The sequence below is a fragment of the Neovison vison genome, chromosome 8 (genome assembly GCF_020171115.1).
Source record: "Neovison vison isolate M4711 chromosome 8, ASM_NN_V1, whole genome shotgun sequence".
Lineage (NCBI taxonomy): Eukaryota > Metazoa > Chordata > Mammalia > Carnivora > Mustelidae > Neogale > Neogale vison.
Window position 1 is genome coordinate 1,525,130 of NC_058098.1, and position 17,758 is coordinate 1,542,887.

The 17,758-nt window shown below is 58.4% G+C and overlaps 1 protein-coding gene across 2 annotated transcripts in view; it reads right to left on the reverse strand.

Moving 5' to 3' along the window:
* Positions 1-17,758, reverse strand: part of OSBPL2 (oxysterol binding protein like 2) — a 35,469-nt gene that overhangs the window by 15,921 nt on the left and 1,790 nt on the right. For both annotated transcript variants that reach the window (XM_044262716.1, XM_044262715.1), the window contains exons 2-4: positions 6,481-6,652; positions 3,634-3,778; positions 2,034-2,109 (exon numbers count right to left, since the gene is read on the reverse strand). In XM_044262716.1, the coding sequence (XP_044118651.1) occupies positions 2,034-2,109; positions 3,634-3,778; positions 6,481-6,517 (258 nt within the window). In that variant the 5' untranslated portion in view covers positions 6,518-6,652. The remainder of the gene's footprint in view (positions 1-2,033; positions 2,110-3,633; positions 3,779-6,480; positions 6,653-17,758) is intronic.

Genomic DNA, 17,758 nt, shown 5'->3' on the forward strand with positions numbered 1-17,758 from the left:
ACACAGGAACGGTGCTCGAGACAGCCGTGAATTTGAGGACATTAACAGACCGCATGTTTTCCTGCACTAGGGTACCAGGACTGCGGTCGTGCTAAAACAGAATCTGGGGGCATCTGGGGGCCTCAATCAGTTAAGTCCATCCAACTCTTGGTTTCAGCTCAGGTCCTGATCTCAGGGTCCTGGGATCGAGCCCCACATCAGGCTCGGTGCTCAGCGCAGAATCTGCTTTAGATTTCCCTCCCGCTCTCTCAAATAAATAAAATAAATAATAAATAAATAAAGTAATAATAAGAAGAAAACCCAGAATCTGAATCCTTTAGCAACACAAGACATCTTCGCAAGTGGAGTTTGCTTCCAAATACCAGGGGAGGCAGGAAGTGATGAAGTGCGGCTGGGGAGTGATGACCCCTCGCGAGGCCGCGGGTGCCGCCGTGAGCCGGGGCAGGACTCGGCCCTGCCCGCTGCTGCACGTGCAGGAACCAGCCCGTGGGCCCGTGCGGCGCTGGGGTGCGGCAGGCCGAGCCGTGCGGAGAACGGTGTCTGCGCTCCAGAGGCAGAGCCCCCACACGCTCCGCCGGGGCGGCTCTGGGAGCGTGCTGACCCGCGTGTTCCGTTCGCTTTAATCTGAACGCATCCCATCCCCAGGGTGGATTCCTCAGGGAATGCGGATGTAATGGCGGCACTTTATGAAAACAAGCCTCAGGATCAAGGTCAAGTTCATCACCTATCTCCAGACAGACACACCCGTCTGGACCTGATCTGCTCACACCATGAAAAACGTGGGAGATAATAATGCTAAAAGAAAAGAATCCCAAATGTACCATTTTAAAACAAGAGACATATGGGCGGCCTGGCTTAGTCAAAGGAGCCGCAAGTTCTGATCTCAGGGCTGTGAGTTCGAGCCCCGTACGGACTGCAGAGATTACCTAAAAATAAAAAACTTCAGGGGCGCCTGGGTGGCTTGGTTGGTTGAGCCTCTGCCTTCAGCTCAGGTCATGATCTCGGGGTCCTGGGATGGAGCCCCGCATCGGGCTCTCTGCTCAGCAGGGAGTCTGCTTCTCCCTCTCCCTATGCCTGCCTCTCCCCTGCTTGTGTGCTCTCTTTCTGTCAAATGAGTAAATGAAATCTTTGGGAAAGAAAGAAAGAAAGACAGCACCCCTCCAACAGGAGGGCAGCCGGGGGGAGGCCTGGGAAAGCCCAGTCCCGCGAGCCACGAGCAGTGATGCTCCAACAGGAACCCCTCGTCCTGCGCTCTGAGCTCTGGCTACCATGTGGCGGGCCGCCATGACGGGCGGCAGTGGGAAGGTAAGCAGTGCGTCTCTGCACTCTTCTAGAAGTCCAAAATTATTTCAAAATACACAAAGTGGGAGAAAAGGTGCGGTTTCTGATGGGAAAAAGGCCTCCCACTGAGGGCAGAAGCAGGCGCAGAAGCATGCCGGTGAGCAGCGCAGGGGTTAGGGCCACACGCCTGCTGGACAGTCACCGGAGTGCACGTCGGCCACGGCCCGCGGGGGCGCTCTTCTCTCCCAAGGGCCACAGCTCACATCCCCAGGGAACGTCCCGACTGTCACGGAGACCATGAGAAGAAAAGCCCCGTGGCTCCGGACCCCAGACACCCAAGCCTTCCGCCGCAAACCCAGAGCAGCTGAGCTCTTCCTGCAGCCGGCGGGGGGGGCTGGGGGCCGGAGCCCCGAGTCCTGCACGCGTGCCCACAGCCGGCCCTCGGCGTGCGTCAGGCAGCCCAGCGTCCGAAGCCAGCCAACTCCCAGCCCGTCCTGGGGCTGGACGTGCACCCCCGTGGTGCTGCCTGCACCAAGAACGTGACCAGCGGGATTGTCTTCCCGCTGCCCGTGAACACCGTGGCCTCTTCTCTCCCTTGCCCTTACGTCTCCGTCCCTCTCCGAGTCTACTACCTCTGCCTCGTGCCGCTATAAACACGCAGAGCGCGTCTTCCACGACCAGCCGTGCCGCAAATTCACAGGAATTAAAAACATTTCAGCTTAAAGCCCCAAAATGGATCCATCTGGACTTACCAAGCCGATGCATTTCTTTAATATGCTCCACACGCTGAAGTCACTTCTGGAGAACATCGGGGCGGGCAGCGAGGTCCTGCAGAGAAGCGACCGAGAAGCAGGTACTTACTCCGACGGCACGACAGCCGCTCTCGGCCAATCAGAAACCACACGTCTGCACTAGAAGCTGCGGTGCTGCTCCGTGCCGGAGAAACGGTCATGGCCGCACGGACGACTTTCCTTGCCCTCCACAGAGTCGGGGACAGGACGCTTCCCCACCCCGGAGCAGCCCCAGGCCCATAGGCAGAGGCCAAGACATGAGGACACAAGAGGGAACCGAGTGAACAAAACCTTTCCAGAAGCCTGCCATAAGGCCCTTTCAAACGTGAGTCTGTTTTCCTGAGCGACATTCCTCATCGGGCTCTCTTCCCGCCAGCGTCTGGGGGAAGCCCGGTGGTCTCCCTCCTGGGAATCTGGAGCTGGGATGGGATGCTCTCTCCTCCTGGAAAGAGGGTGCTGAGCAGACTAGGAATCCCGATGTGGGGGGAGGTGTGCTGGACCCATGCACTGCAGATAACCCGCTGGCAGGCAGCCACAGTGTGGGGGGATCCCCAGAAGGTGCCAGGGTCAGGAAGGGCCCCCCTGCCCCAAGGTGAGCCTTGTGAGAGTCAGAAGGAAAAGCCAGAACTAGACATAGGAGGAGAGTGCCGTGGCCAAGGGAGCCGAGCACACAGAGCTCTGCTGTGGGAAAGGCCCGGGTGTCCCCGAGGGCTCGAGAGAGGCCCCTGTCAGCTGGGACCAGGGACAATGGGACAGGGGACAGGGGCCTGAGCCGGAGGAGTAGGGCCAAGGCTTCATCCCAAGAGGAGGGTAGCCTTACAGTCCCCTAACCCAGCTGAGACCCTTGTTAGCCATCACCCGGGACCACATGGACATCGGCAGAGAATTACAACCACGAGGTGGAGGAGGCCGGGTCAGACCCGCCTTGTGGAAAGCACGGAGAGGAGACGAGAGGGTGTGGAAGCAGTTGGGGGCACCACGAGGCACAGGAGAAGTGGGGCCAGCGCCTGAGCACAACAGAGGGGCTAGGAGTCCTGAGGGACCCAGGCCCGTGGAACAAGGCCAACATTTCAGAGCCGGGCGACAGGGCACAAGGGAAGGAACACGGCACTAGGCCGACATGTGAACCAGACTCCCGGGGTGCTGAGGGATGGCGGCAGAGCTCAGATCAGCAGAGCCCGACCTGCTCTCAGACAGGCCCTCTGGGCATGCCGGGGGAGCTCTGACATCTGCCGAGCGGACGGACGAATAGAGGTGTGAGCGAGGCGTCTGAGTCCCCCCGGTGCGCACATCCAGCAGGCACGGGGTGGAAGGCTCAGAGCGGGGTCTGCGTTGATGCTGGAGGGCTCCCTCAAGCCACAAAGCAAGTCATCATGGCATGGACAGAGGCCACCTTCCCACTGCCATGGATGCCATCCAGGGGCCCCAGCACAGGTGACAGAGGCCGGGTTGCTCCTCCCGCTCAGGGCTCAAGAGAGCTAAGGGGGGGCCCCTGCAGCACAGCGGGGGGCAGCCACGGACGCCCTGGAAGAGCCTAAGTTACACACGCAGGACAACATACCTGTGCTTCTGAATTCCGTTCTCTCGAGGGGGCCTCTCCCCAACCTTTCCGATCCCATTGCTCCTGCCAGTGTCCACGCGCATCACTCCAGCAACCCTCTGATCGGCCTCTGAAAAGTCCCCGGCAGAGTTCTCAGAATCAAAGCCTGCACACGACAAGCAGATCGTCATTCTCACAGGACCGGGAAGACGCCCAGTCCACCTCCAAGAGTCCCGGCCCCGCAGCAGAGTACCAGAGGCACTGACACACGCTGTAGCCGTGAGCTCTGCCCCCAGAGCCCCAGGCCGAGGCTGAGGACGCGGGCACACCGGCTCTCGGGGGCCTTTCCCAGGAGCAGCTCAGCCGGGCTGCTGCCTGAGGTTTGGCCCTCCGGCAGGGAGCAGTCTGACCTCGCTCCAGTCGGGCCCACCTTGAGGCTCAGCACGCTCTGACCCTGCACGAGGTCTTCTTCTAGAACACAGGCCACGGCAGTAGCCTCTGCGGACCAGGAACCGTGCGCCACACACACGCACCGCCAGACACACGCCCGTGAGCAAGAGGCCGAGCACGGCCAGAGCGGTTGGAGTCCAGCAAGCCTCCCCCGCAGCACAGAGCTCCGGCGGTGGGTTCCTGGGGACTTGCCCACTGGGAGGGCCTCCTCCCAGAGCAACGAATGGGCCTCGCCAGCGCTGGGCTGCAGCTGCCAGGACAGAGTCCACCCAGCCGGGGACGGGGCTCCGGGACCACCGCGCTCGGCCGTGACCGTGACCACAGGAGGGAAGGCATGAGACCCAACGGGAGCTGAGCTCCCTCTGGCCCCTCACTTGGCAGATGAAGGCGAGGCCCGGGGCATAAGGCCAGGCGGGGGAGCACTGCCAGCCCCGAAATGTAAACAAATCTGCCGCTGTGCTTCCCTGAGCAAGTGCCGACATCCTCCCCCCGGCTCCTCCCCACAGACAGGTTCACCAGCGGCAGCAGGTACCGCTCTGCGCTGGGTGGCTCAGTGGGTTAAGCCTCTGCCTCTGGCTCAGATCATGATCTCAGGGTCCTGGGATCAAGCCCCACATCGGGCTCCCTGCTCTGCAGGGAGCCTGCCTCCCCCTTCCCTCTGCCTGCCTCTTTGCCTGCTTGTGATCTCTGTCAAATAAATAAAATCTCTAAAAAAAATAAGGAAGATTTTAAAAATTAAAAAATAAAAATAAAAAAACAAAACGTTCCCCTTCCATGGTGCTGATCCTTGGCCGAAATAACTGCCTCCCCAGCCTTCATCTGGTGCCTGCTGGGCTTGGACACTTTGTCCTACTTTTTCCTCCCAGCCACGGACTCAGACCAGTGCTCCGCAGTGAGGCAATCAGCCTCTGCGGCTCTCGGGCTGCGTCACTGCACTGGGCGACTCGGTGCCTTTTTTCTATTATCTGGTTTGGAACCGAAGGACTGAGGTGAGAAGGTGCCGTCCCCCGGACAGCTCTGTCCTCCTGTCTCAGGGACGCACAGATGAACGCTGGGAGCACAGAGGCAGAGACTGAGCTTCTCTAAACGGCTGCACAAAGCTCATGTCCTCTCTAGAGAAAACTCTCCAGGCCAAGGTCAGAGACGTGTTCGGGAATCTGGCTACACTGGTCCCAGGCCAAAGGGAACTTCCTATGCGACCCCGAAGAGAGGGGTGCACCAAGGCCGCTCTCCTGCTTACAAACACCATCACCCCCCCCAAGGGCCTGGTGGCCCACGGGCCTGAGTCCCTGATGACTGCCGCGCTCCGCGGTGACCAGCTGCACATGGTGACTGAGGAGGGAGGTCGGGCAGAGCAACACGCTGTCCAAGAAGCACGTCCACGAGGAGTACCGCAGCCCTGAGATCGTGGAGGAGGACTTAATAATTTGGCCTCTGAAAACCACAGGCAGCTCAGCACCTCCTACTTCTTGGGTTTCAAAGAAGTAGTCAGTAGTCGGGGGCTGCCAGTCCCCCAAACTGCTGCGACCTTGGTCTGCAGCTGGTGAGTGACGGTTAGCCCGAGAGCCAGCAGACAGACATGGTGGCACACGGCCAAGCAAGCCTAGAGGGCACAGCGACAGCAGTCACCGGCAGAAGGAGCCCCTCTGACCTGACCGTCCGCCACTAAAAACCCCAAGAAAGAGTTCAGTTGCCATTATGGTCCTCTACCTAGCGAGGGGGGAACGGGACTACAAGAGTTTCTCCCAGTCCCTTCCCACCAATAACGGTCCTCAGCAGACGACACACGATGTTCCAAATGTCGACCATGAGAAGGAATGGCCGGCTTGAGCATGAAGGGGCATTAGGACCATTCGGTCACTGCACACTTGCCCCCTTAGGGGCTCGGGGCTTCTTCCCACCAGTGGGGAGAAGAGGCCACTCGAAGCCAGTGTGAGCTGGGCCAGCCCAGCCCGCCCTCCCCTGCCCATGCCCAGCCCCGCACATGCACACATTGGCCTTGCCCCGTGCTGGTTCCTGCAGGCTCGCGCCGTCGTCTACGGGTGGACAGACGACAGGAGGTGCCCCAGTCCTGACAACGGTCTCAGGAAAGATAAACTAAATCAGATCGAGTTCTGATGCAAAGACAACAAGGCCTGATCAGTGCATACAAACGACGTCAGAAAACGCGCCCTCTGGTTTAGGGATCCCGATAAAAGCGTGTACACTCCAGGGCAACTCTTAAACCCCAAACTCAGTTTCCCTTTCTTGTTACGGCCTGTGGCCTAGAGCCTCCCCCCGCATGCTTCTGTGGGCATCAGTGCGGGGGAACATGTCCCACTTCTCGCCTGCACGGCTTTACCGAGCCTTCTCATGCCCCCGAGGCCCAGTCTGGGGCCGGGACACCACGGCCTCGGGGTCACTTCCTGCCCCACTCACCTGTGACAGCATCGAAGAACTCCTCCTCGCCGTTCATCCTTCGGTTGCCGGGCTCCCTTGCCGCCCGGTCCCGGCCTTTCTACGGAGTCATTGTACCAGACCTACGTCAGCGTGTAAGTAACTGTGCGCTGGCAACTTCCCTTTTGGTAAAGACCCAACAGGCACTGGAGATCTAAGGGGAAACACATTTCCATACACTTCGCTTTCACAAGTTTTATGGTTTAGAAACATTTTAAAAATACCCAATCGGCATTATTGGAATCAATCTCGATTTACAATTTAAGCAAAGAAATTAAACGAATCATCTAACAAATGCATGATCTCAAAAAATATGAGAGAAACATTCCTAATAATATAAATATCCATCAGCCAATAACAGATTAATAAGTAACCATTACCTGAAATTATTTTTAAGAATCGTTATCTACAGTTGTGTAAGAAAACAGTAACACTATGGTCAACAGCAGGAGAAACAGTGTTGGCGAGGACACGGAGGAAAAGGAACCCTCGTGCCCTGCTGGTGGGAAGCAGACTGGGGCGGCCACTGTGCAGCCCAGGAGGGAAGGCCTCAAACACTAAAGCCAGAATGACCACGTGATCTGGGAATTCTGGGTATTTACCCAAAAAACAAAAACACTAGTTCTGCATGATAAATGCACCCTGTACTGCAACAATAAGGACAGCAGCCGAGACGTAGAAGCAACAGAGTGTCCACAGATAGAGACTGGCCCCAGACGGGGGGTGCGTGCGCGTGCGTGCGTGTGCGCGTGCGTGCGCGTGTGTGTGTGAGAGAGAGAGAGAGAGAGAGAGAGGGAGAGGGAACGCTACTCTGCCACAAAAAGGACAGAATCTTGCCACCTGCAACGACATGAATAAGCCAGAGCGCGCGATGAGAAATACGTCGGAGACAGACTAATACTGCACAACGTCACTTACATGTGGAACCAAAAGACAAATGAATAAGCAAGAAAACAAACAAAAAGCAGGAAAGACCTATAAATACAGAGAAGAGACCTACGGCTGCCAGGGGCGTGGGGGAACGGGGGAGGGGAGGGTCAAGCTTCCAGCTGTGGAGGGAACAGTCACAGGGGCTGTCACCAGGGTCACTGTGAGAGCAGGCTGTGGCCACAGACGGCAGCCGCACCTGTGGCGAGCTCAGCATCACTGGGTCGTACACCTGAGACCAACGTAACATTGTGTCAACGATACCACATTATTTTAAAATAGTAACAAATTCTTAAAAAGAAAACAGCGAGGGGCGCAGTTAAGCCCCAGACTCAGTGTTCGCTCAGCTGGGGTCTCAGCGGGGTGAGGTCAAGCCCCGCACTGGGTTGCGCTGGGCGTGGAGCCTGCTGGAGAGCGCCCCCCGCCCGACCTCATGCTCCCCCTCGCTCTCTCCCTCGCTCTCTCCCTCTCTTTAAAAAGAAAAACCACACAATGATTGATGCGGGGGAAGCTGCCGCTCAGGCGGAAGGGCAGGTCAGTTGCGGTGAGGTGCTCACACGTCTGGGGTTCAAACACACCCCAGAACCTCCCGCTCAAGGTCGCTGTAAACAAGAAAGTGCACAATGACGTCCGAGCCCGTGTCCCACCGACGTTAAACCAAGTTTCCACCACAGAGAATTAAGGCAGCTGTGTAAGTGAGCTGCTGTCGACACAAACTGAAACCGACTTAGACCTTCTCGAAATTATTTTGGCAGAACTCACGCATCCCTTTGTGAAAAGCAGGATTTTATAAACAGCAGCAGCAGGTCAGCCTTGTCCCCAGACCTTTCCCTTTTTATGAAAACAGGCTGAGTCTACATCTAACTGTGTCAGCCACACAGACGTTGGGGCCCAGAGCCCGCCTCCTGGTTCTGGGGGCAGCGAAGGCTCAGGCGGTCCCTAGGAAGGGACACGCCCTCCGTCCTTGGAGCGGCGGCACAGTGCTGGGTGACACCTGCTCCTCTCCGGCCGTGTCCTGAGCACACGTGAGCTTCCACGCTATGGCTCGGGCCAGCATGAAGCTGCCCTGAAAGGTCCTCAGAGATCCCGTTCTTCCCGCCATGTGGAGCCAGGCACCAGGCAGCTTCTGGAAACACCCATATGAAGCCTCGCCCAGCAGTTCAACGTTGTCGCCTATCACGTTAGGGAAGTGACCACTTCCTCTAATTCCTCTCTGACGTGACCTGTTCCGTCTATGACACACAGCCACTTGCCCCGTCCCTCTGGAAGCCGCTTGAAGGAGCCAGAGTCCCTGGGGCAGAAATGGCTGACTCCAGGACCAGGATCCGTCTTGGGCAGCAAGACGCCAGAGGCTCCCACCACAAGGCTCAGGACGAGCCCACAGAGGCTCCTGCGGTGACAAGGGAACCACCTAAGCTCCAGCGCACGGCAGGAGATGGAGACACGTCAGACACAGCTGAGCTCGCCAGAAGGAGACGAGGTGGTCACCCTGGGGGATGCCCACACATTGAAACCAGTCGCTGACCGGGAAGCGCCAAGCCTCCATCCAATCTTCTTTCGGGCGCGGGCTCTGGGCCACCGTCTGGCTGAATGCCAGAGGGGGAGCGGCGTGACAGCCAGACTCCAGCAAGTCGGCGCGGGGTGGGGGGTGGGGGGGGGCACAGTTGTGCAACATGGACGGGTGGCCGTGTCCGGTGCCGCCTGGAGGCCGCCCACCAGCAGTGCTGTGGGACCCGAAGCGGGTGCACCACCTGCCCACGGCACAGGAGGGCACCACACCCGTCCACCGCTGTGCCCCGGAACCTCAGCCCAGACACGGCCCGGCCTCCGGCTCTCACCACCAACCTAAGGAACACAGAGCACAAGGCAACGCGCTGAGCCCCAGCCTGATGAGAGTCAGCAAGAGTCAGACTCTCGGGACGTCTGCGCAGCAGACCCAACTTCTCGGAGAAACAAGTCACAAAGGACGGAGCAGGGCAGGAGGGTGGCCTCCCCAGTGCATCCGGCCCACTAACTACACGTCCGGCTACACCCTGGGCTGAACGGTCAGCCCTGCCCAGGGTGAACGTGTGGCAGAGAGTGGAGGACCAGGTCCCGACCGAGGGGACGGGTTCAAGGGTGCACACGTCGGTCAACACTGGAACGGCTTAAATATGGGTCCTTGGTTGTACCTCGGCTAAACCTCAAATAAGGTACTTTTCAAAAAGGCACAGGTGTCCTAACGGCATACTCACAAGAGACCTCTTTAGAGCCACACACTGAAGTCCACATGGACGGAAGGTTACGGCCGGGATCTCCCTCCAAGTGACCTGGAAGCAGCGGGCGGGGCAGGTGGGTGGTGGCCCCAGCCAGTCCCGGAGGAAGCCGGGATGGAGCCGGGAAGGGCGCACAGGGGACCCTTGGGCTCTGCCAACTGCCTTCCTGCACACTGAAAATCTCCCATGATAAAAGGCACATGAAAAGCCATGGCATTTTCTTTCTTATATGCTTTCTCACCCAGAATAAAACTCCTGATATTAAAAGTAAATCAATCAAAATGTATGGAAATCTTTAAATTGAGCCTCTAAGATGTCAGGCAGGACAAGCGCTGGCTGTCAACCAGGCCAGCGCTGAGGACCGGAGCCTGCCTGGAAGGCCTCTGCCACAAACCCCACACACTGCACAGGGTCAGTGATGGGGTCCGCACAGCACCCGCAGGCCAACTCAGTCTTACAAGGTCAGTAATTAATTCTAACAGTCTCGAGGCAATTCCTGAAAGAGCTGTCTTCATTTTGCCTGGGCACCCAAACTCCCCACTGCCACAGACCATCAAGGCCAAACGGCGATTTCCCTCACGACTTCCACAAACATCCACCGACGGCCACTTGGTGCCAGGCCTGGGGGGCCCCGGGAGGCTTTGTGGGGCAGCCCCAGGCCCTTCACACGCCTGCCAGCCCACCTGACCTCGTCGCAGAAGAGGGGCCCCGGCCACCACCTGGGGCCCTGCAGCATGTGGTCGTCCACCCAAGGGGCTGAGCTGTCTGGGGTGCTGGACATGGGTCTCCCACCCCCAAATCTGGCCCACACACCCTGCAGAGGGGAGCACAGGGCCGTATGTATAAAGCCACGCCCACCCCTCACAGCAAGAAGGCGATGGAACTAAGGGACACTGAGGCTTTGTAACTCAGACCTCCACGGCAGTACACGGTACACGGCAAGTCAACTGTTCGAGAAACAGCATCGAGAAGGCAGAATTCAGTATTTCCTACATAAATTCTTCTTCACGCAGATTTTACTGTGCATTCAGAAGACATCCACGAAGACAGTGTTTCAGGAAAGGGCTTTCTTTCTTTCTTTTTTTTTAAATTATCTCCTTCTGTCCAACTGTCCCCTCTTCTAACTGCAGACAAAACCCAGGAAGCTAAGCCTGTACTGCCCATCGTCACTGGCCTCATGTCATCGGGCTGTCCTTCTGCACTGCCCTCAGGCCCTAGAGTGATGCCACGGGGCTGACCTGGCCTCACGGAGGGAGCAGACGAAGGAGGCAGAGGTCCTGACCCCTCCATGTGGGGACCTCCCGCCACGGGCTGCACGGACTCCTCACTCCCAGACTCTTCCAGGAGACACCAGCCCGTGACCTCACCATTCCTCCCGGTCTCCCACAAAATGCCTACCCCCTGGAGAAGAGCCGCGGCTCTCTTCACCGTGTGCACCGGCTGCCGTCCGCACGTCCGGGAGCCTGGCTCCACACAGAACGTCCTGTTACCACTTGTACAAACACAAGCACACTTGAACAAACACCATCCAGTCTTGCAAACCCAGCTGTACCACGCTCTTTAGAGAACCAGATCCACTCACACAGGAGTGAGGGACTAGCTAAGGGACACAGACACTGACCTTCATGGTCAACTCACCAAAGAGATGAACCGTGCGTTATTTCTCCTCTCTATGGAAAAGAAGCAAGGGACCTAGGTGTGACCTTCACAAAGGAAAGGGACACGGCGATATGAACACTCGAAAAGTACTTTTACAGTTCAATATCAACTGTGAACATCAATTGTCCAAAATAATATAAATTCTATTGAATAATTTAAAAATGCACCGGCAAGCATCAACCGGACGGCTGGGACACGAGGACACAGAGCTCTGGACCTCGCCCCGCAGGCTGGGGGCCACACAGAGCGCACAGGCCAGCACCCAGCAGCGCCCGCGGCGCACGTTCTTGCCGAGCACGCACGGGACGGCGTCCAGCAGAGGCTGCATGTCAGGCCACAACCTACATCTCAACAGATTTTACGAGACAGTCTCGGGCAAAGCATCCTGTCACCCTGAAAGGGGACGAGTTAGAAATCAAGAAGAACAGGAAAACTGGAATATTCCCAGATGTGCGGCGATTCAATGGCGGGCTCTGAAGCAAGAGATCAAAGAAGAAAGCGCAAGAGCAATGGGAAATACTTAGAAACAAATGAAAATGCACACACCACGTACACAACCCGGGCGGTGCAGCAGAGGCAGTGCCGGCGGGACTCGATGAAGCAACACCAACGTCAAAAAATAAGAAAAATCTCTCAAATCAACAACTTTACGATCTAAGGAAAAAGAATCAATACCAAGATTAGCAGAAAAAAGGGAATGAGAATAGAAAAACCAATGCACCAAAAGCTGGTCCTCTGATAAGACCAACAAAATTGATCACCGCAGCGAGGCCGACAGAGGGAGACGACCGCGCGACAACCGGACATCGCCACCGAGTCCGGCAGATGGGGCCGCGGTGAGCGCCGCAGGCACCGGCACGCCGGCCACCGGGTGCTCTCGCTGAAGGGGACAGACTCCCAGAAGCACTAGCCTCACCACCCGGACCAGCTCACACAGAAACAGAAAATCTCTGACGAGTAAGGAGACCGACACCGTGATCAAACGTCTCGCCGTGAAGATGAGCCCTGGGTCTGGCGGCTTCCATCACGCCCGTTGGAAACAGAGGGGAGCGGGCAGCAGCCACCTCCACCAGCGTCTGCAAAGCTCTTGTTACCCTGTGGCTGTTAAGGTCAAGGCCGAATGCTTCTGGAAACCGGTGCACATGCACAGTGCAGAGGACACGGGGAGCCTCAGGCTAATGACAGAGCTAACCCAAAGTCTCCACCGCCTCCCCGCAGGGCCTCTCCTTCTCCAGGAGCCACCTGGCCGGCAGACCCCTGGAGAGATGCTCCTGCGACACTAAAATGTTACTGGGGATGCAGCGGGCACCACCATGGGAAATACTGTCCCTCCTGAGTGTGAGCCACACGCTCGGCTACAAGTGGGAACAAGAGACAGTCAGAGATGGAAGAAGGGACTCAGGAAGAGGGAAACCAACGTCACCTGGTGGTGTTAACATGCCCCAAGGAGAAGGCCAGCCCTGAGGTATACCACAGCCTGCCGGCTCTCTCCACCAGGCAGCCCCTGAGGCAGGAGCAAGGGGCACGGAGCCACCTGTCCCTGTGTCTCCAGAGACCTCACCCCTCCCCACAGCAATGCCACTGTGGGCAGACAGGGCTTCTTGGCTACACCGTCCTTGTGGTCACTCATGTTTTAGTCTTTAAGTGTCCACTTGGTGCACGAAACCTACCCGTCACTTGGATGCCTAAGACCCTCACCCTACCAATGCTCAAAGTGCTACAGTTCCCGGCTTCTTTTTTCTGTAAAATACCAAAAACAGGGGTGCCCGGGTGGCTCAGTGGGTTAAGCCTCTGCTTTCAGCTCAGGTCATGATCTCAGGGTCCAGGGATCGAGCCCCACATCGGGCTCCCTGCTTAGCAGGGAGCCCGCTTCCCCCTCTCTCTTTGCCTGCCTCTCTGCCTACTCGTGATCTCTCTGCCAAATAAATAAACAAAACCTTTAAAACACATACACACACACACACCAAAAACGAATGGAAACAGCCTCAATCTGCACTGGCTCCAGAGCCACGGTGCAGAACCTGCAGCCTGGCTAGAGATGCACTTGTCTGCTGGGTCTGGTGCAGTAGCCTGTGAGCACCTGAGCCGCCGCTGCCTTGTCTGACAAAGGGAAGGCTTACTTTTATGTAATGCTAATGGACTGAATGCCTTCCACTTCACCATCCATCCTGGACACAGCACTCCAGGCCCTCACTGGGCTGAGACCATGGGTGACCTTCTCATGGACCACGCAGCAGCCCCAGAAAGCTCCGGTGCTCCGGCCACACAGAAGCACATGGAAAGGAGGTGGCCAGCAGAGCAGGGAGGGGCGGAAGCAACGACTGGACCCTGGCAGCAGCCTTCCCCAAACCCACCTGTTAGATGCGACACAGCAAGGACACTGGGCCCAGCCCGTTTGTTCTCATTTCCAAGCCCGCCTGGACAGCTCAACCCTCACGGAAACGTGCCCCTGCCACCCGCGACGGAGTCCAGGCCCTCGTCCTCCCGCGGCCGGCGGACGACCTGCTCCACTCACGCAGCCTCCGTCACCAGGTCAGCAGCACCGGGCTGGGCACTCCCCGTCCCCCAGCACCCGTCACACCGGTCTCGGTGACCTCAGGCAGGAGCGGAGGCGGACCTTCTGGACACGGCTTCCCGAGACCTGTGGGAACGTGGCCCCGTCCGGGGGCACGTGACGCTCCACGAAGGGGCCGGGAGCCGTGCGTTCTGACGCGTGTGGCTCTCCGTCTCTGCCTTCCCCGGGTCTGTGCCACCAGCATGGCAATCAGCGGCCTGACACCGGACAGGATTCACAGGCTCCGCTCCGAGAGCGGGTCTCAGCTCTGCTCTGGCACAGGCGGACAAGCGGCAACCCGGCCCGGAGGCGGCGAGGCCCGCATCCACACTGGCGCCCGGCCCGCGGGCGGGTCAGCGGCCATCACACCGGGCCTGCGGGACCTGTTAGGGGTCCGCGCAAGAAACGGCGCCCAGCGCTCACGCTACGCGCCCATCGCCGATGGTGTCCTGTTCTCCGCGCCAACAGGGGACCCTGAAAGGCAGGCGGAGGGTACACCGGCCGGGCCCCAGGAGCGGCGGCAGCCACCGCAGGGGAGCCGCACCCCCCGCGGGCTCAGCAGGCGGGAGCAGAGCACCCCATCACACCGACCAACTCCCTCTGGCTCCCGGCCCCCCCAACCCAGCGGCTGATGGTTCAGCAGCGAGCGCCAGAAGCACCACGTGCGTCGCGGCGTGAGCCCGGCACCAGGACGCGCCCGCTCTTTCGCACACGCGCTGGGCTTCACCCGCCTCGTCATTCTGTGACACGGGAAAAAGCGGTTCCGACCCACAGCCCGCGACAACGCGTGCGGACACTCTGGACAGGGGGCTCGACCACGGCCTGCAGGCTGTGCTCGCAGCCGCCACGCCAGCGGGCCCGGTGCAGGGCGCTGAGAATCGGGGAATCCGTAGGGAGCGCTCCCCACCCCCGCCACAGCAGGCCCGTCAGCACGGGAGAAGGCCACACGCGTCACACGCGTCCCGGGAAGCGCAGATCCCGGAGAGCTGAGGCTGGGCCTTAGAACCACGCTTCTTACAAAACCGCGCAGGTTTTTCCGACGGAAGAGCCCTGTGACGCTAACCCAGGAGCCCTCCACCCTGGCAGGCATCAGCCTTCCGCCCAAAGCCCAGCTACCACAGAGACAGAAGCCACAGCACCTCTCAGGGAGCTGGGCCGCAGCACAGGGGACCCCTCCTGCCGTCCTCACTCCCTGTGGCCTGCCCTGCTCCCCCTCTGGGTACTGTCTCTGGAACACAGGTGCTCAGTGCCCGACCCAACAGGATCCTCCCCCTCCCCATGGCTGGACAGTGTCACCAGAGGCCCCCGCTGCTCCTGTCACTACGGTTACTCTTCACGGTGCCTCTTGTCACTCTACAGGTTTCCAGTTTGGACGTCGAGTCATAGTCCCCGCTGGTTTCAAGGCAGCAGGAGTGGCTTTGCAGCCAAGCAGGAGTCGGAACACAGCTCGCCTTCCCTCACCGCCAGCCTCGGAGCAGCCTCGTCCGTTCAGGAAACACACGGCCCTCCTTGCCCCGTGGCTGCCGTAGGTTTCTCTAGAACCTGGACTCAGTACAGCTTCCCTACAGACCATTCTCACGCATGTCACGCCCTCTCCCCAGAACTCCTGCACCAGCCTGAAACAAGCCTTACTCTGGGCACCTCATAACCCTCCGTGAAGGTACAAACTCAGCAGCGAGACAGGCCTGTCCACCCAGACGGTCCCCACTGCTGACAGGCCACAAGCCTGGGGACAGCCCCAGATCCTGAGCACCCAGGGACCCAGGGCTTCTGGAACAGACCATCAGGCTTGGGGGGACGAGGCCTAGAAGAGCACTCCCCTCCACCCCACCCCAGTCAGGCCCCAAGGCTGTGTGTCTGGGAGCCAGTTCAGCCAGGACCGATCCCACAGCCGGTGTCTCAAAACAACCTTCCTGGCTCTACCTTGACAGAAAGACAAAGCGAGCAGAGACACGCAGCCAGCCAGGATCTTCCGACATCAAGCTTCTTCAGACAGTCCTTTTCATTTTTTTAATTAAGTTTGGTGGGGGGGCGCCTGGGTGGTTCACTCATTTAAGCATCTGCCTTGCACTCTGGTCACAAGCCTCACATCTGGCTCCCTGCTCAAGGGGGAGACCGCTTTTCCCTCTCCCCCTCACCCCTGCTCCAGAGCTCTCTTTCATGCACACACTCTCTCTCCCTCAAATAAAATCTATTTAAAAAAAGATTTTTTTTTTTATATTTTATTTTTAAGCTACCTCTACACCTGCCGTGGGGCTTAGAACTCACCATCCGAAGATCAAGAGTCACAGGCTCTGGCGACAGGGCCAGCCGGGCACCCCAGACGGCCTTCTGTAAGAGCCTGCTTCCCCTTCCCCGTTCTAGCTCCACACAACGGTTATCGAATTTGCGTGACCTGAAGATCCGATGGAAAGAACAGTGATTTGAAATCCTGCCAGATAACCTGAAGTTGCTTTGTGTGCTTCAGAGAAAAAGGGGAACCACCATCAAGTTCACAGACAGTCTACGGGGCTCTCAACCACATTAAGGAGAGCTGCAGGACGGGCCGTGCCCCACACCATGTCTGAGTCCGGGCTTGACCCCAGCCCGAGCGCCACGCGCTCCAACACCAAACCCTTGGAAAGAGCAGAACTTCCAGCAGCCACACACAGCAGTCACCCCCGCAGAGGCTGCGTTTAAAGCGTTAACCACGAACCGAAGATGCTACCTCTGAGGACGGAAGTACTTTTTATTACTCAGCCGGGTCCGAACACGGAAGTCTCCCGCAGTCTCAGGAAGCTGGAGTCGTGCTCCAGGCTCAGAATTAAGCCTAACACGAGGCAACGCACACCCGACAGTAAGCCCGGGGTCCGCCCGCACCAGCCTGGCGCAACGGCGATGTCCCTGCGTGTGCAGGGCCCTCCACTGTCCCAGGGTCCTTCCGGGGCCAGGGGTGTTGGCGTCAAGTCCTGTACGACCCCATCTCAGTAGTCAGAACTGTAGCGTTTCCTGTAACTCATTTCAACAAAATGTAGCCCTGCCGACCAAAGATGTCCTTGGCTTCACTTCTAACCCGCATCCACATGTGTCTGTGCATCACGGTCAACGTCAACGCTCCACGGTCCAGGAGAGAAGATGTGCAGAGTACCCGTGACAATGCTGGGCGCCCGCCATGGCACGGTCTACACTGATTATGTCCCTCACGGTAGCCTGTTTTACAGCTTCAGACCCTGGGAGCATGGAAAGAGAAGTCACCCCGCCCCCACCCAAGAACCCGCATGTCTCCGGCCCTGAGCACTCCCCGCTGCCCCTGCCACCTTCAGAGTGACCCAACTCTCCCACAGAACACGTCGGCCACCTGGAGGGCTCGCATCACAGCTCTCACTCAAAGATGTGAGCCCCACCTGCCTCGTATCCGCCACAGCCAAATTCCCCGGAAAAGACGAGGCCCTGGCTTTCCATGGAAATACTAAAATAGTTTGCGAGAGACAGCTGACCCCCTGTCTGAAGACAGCACGGGAGTCCATGACAGGTTTCAAAACGTTCCCCAACAAAAAAACAAATGTCACTTTTATAATTAACTGAAAATAATAAAATCTTAAAAGACTCATTTGCCAGTACTCCCTAGAGGGCAGAGGGCACAGCTAAGGGACTTGATGGTGACAGTCAGGTGGTACCGGGAGATGGACTGTCACACAGAGCGCCAGGCTGACCCCTCAACGCGCCTGAGACCAGGAACGCCCAAAGCACACGGTTCACAGCCACGGCAGGTGGGGGCTCAAAGCTGAGTGCGGGTCACAGCCTCGACCTTCTGGGCGTGTGTTCCTCATCAACCCACTCTAACTTGGCCTTCCCCACAATGTCCCCCAGTCACCTCGGTGCTGAC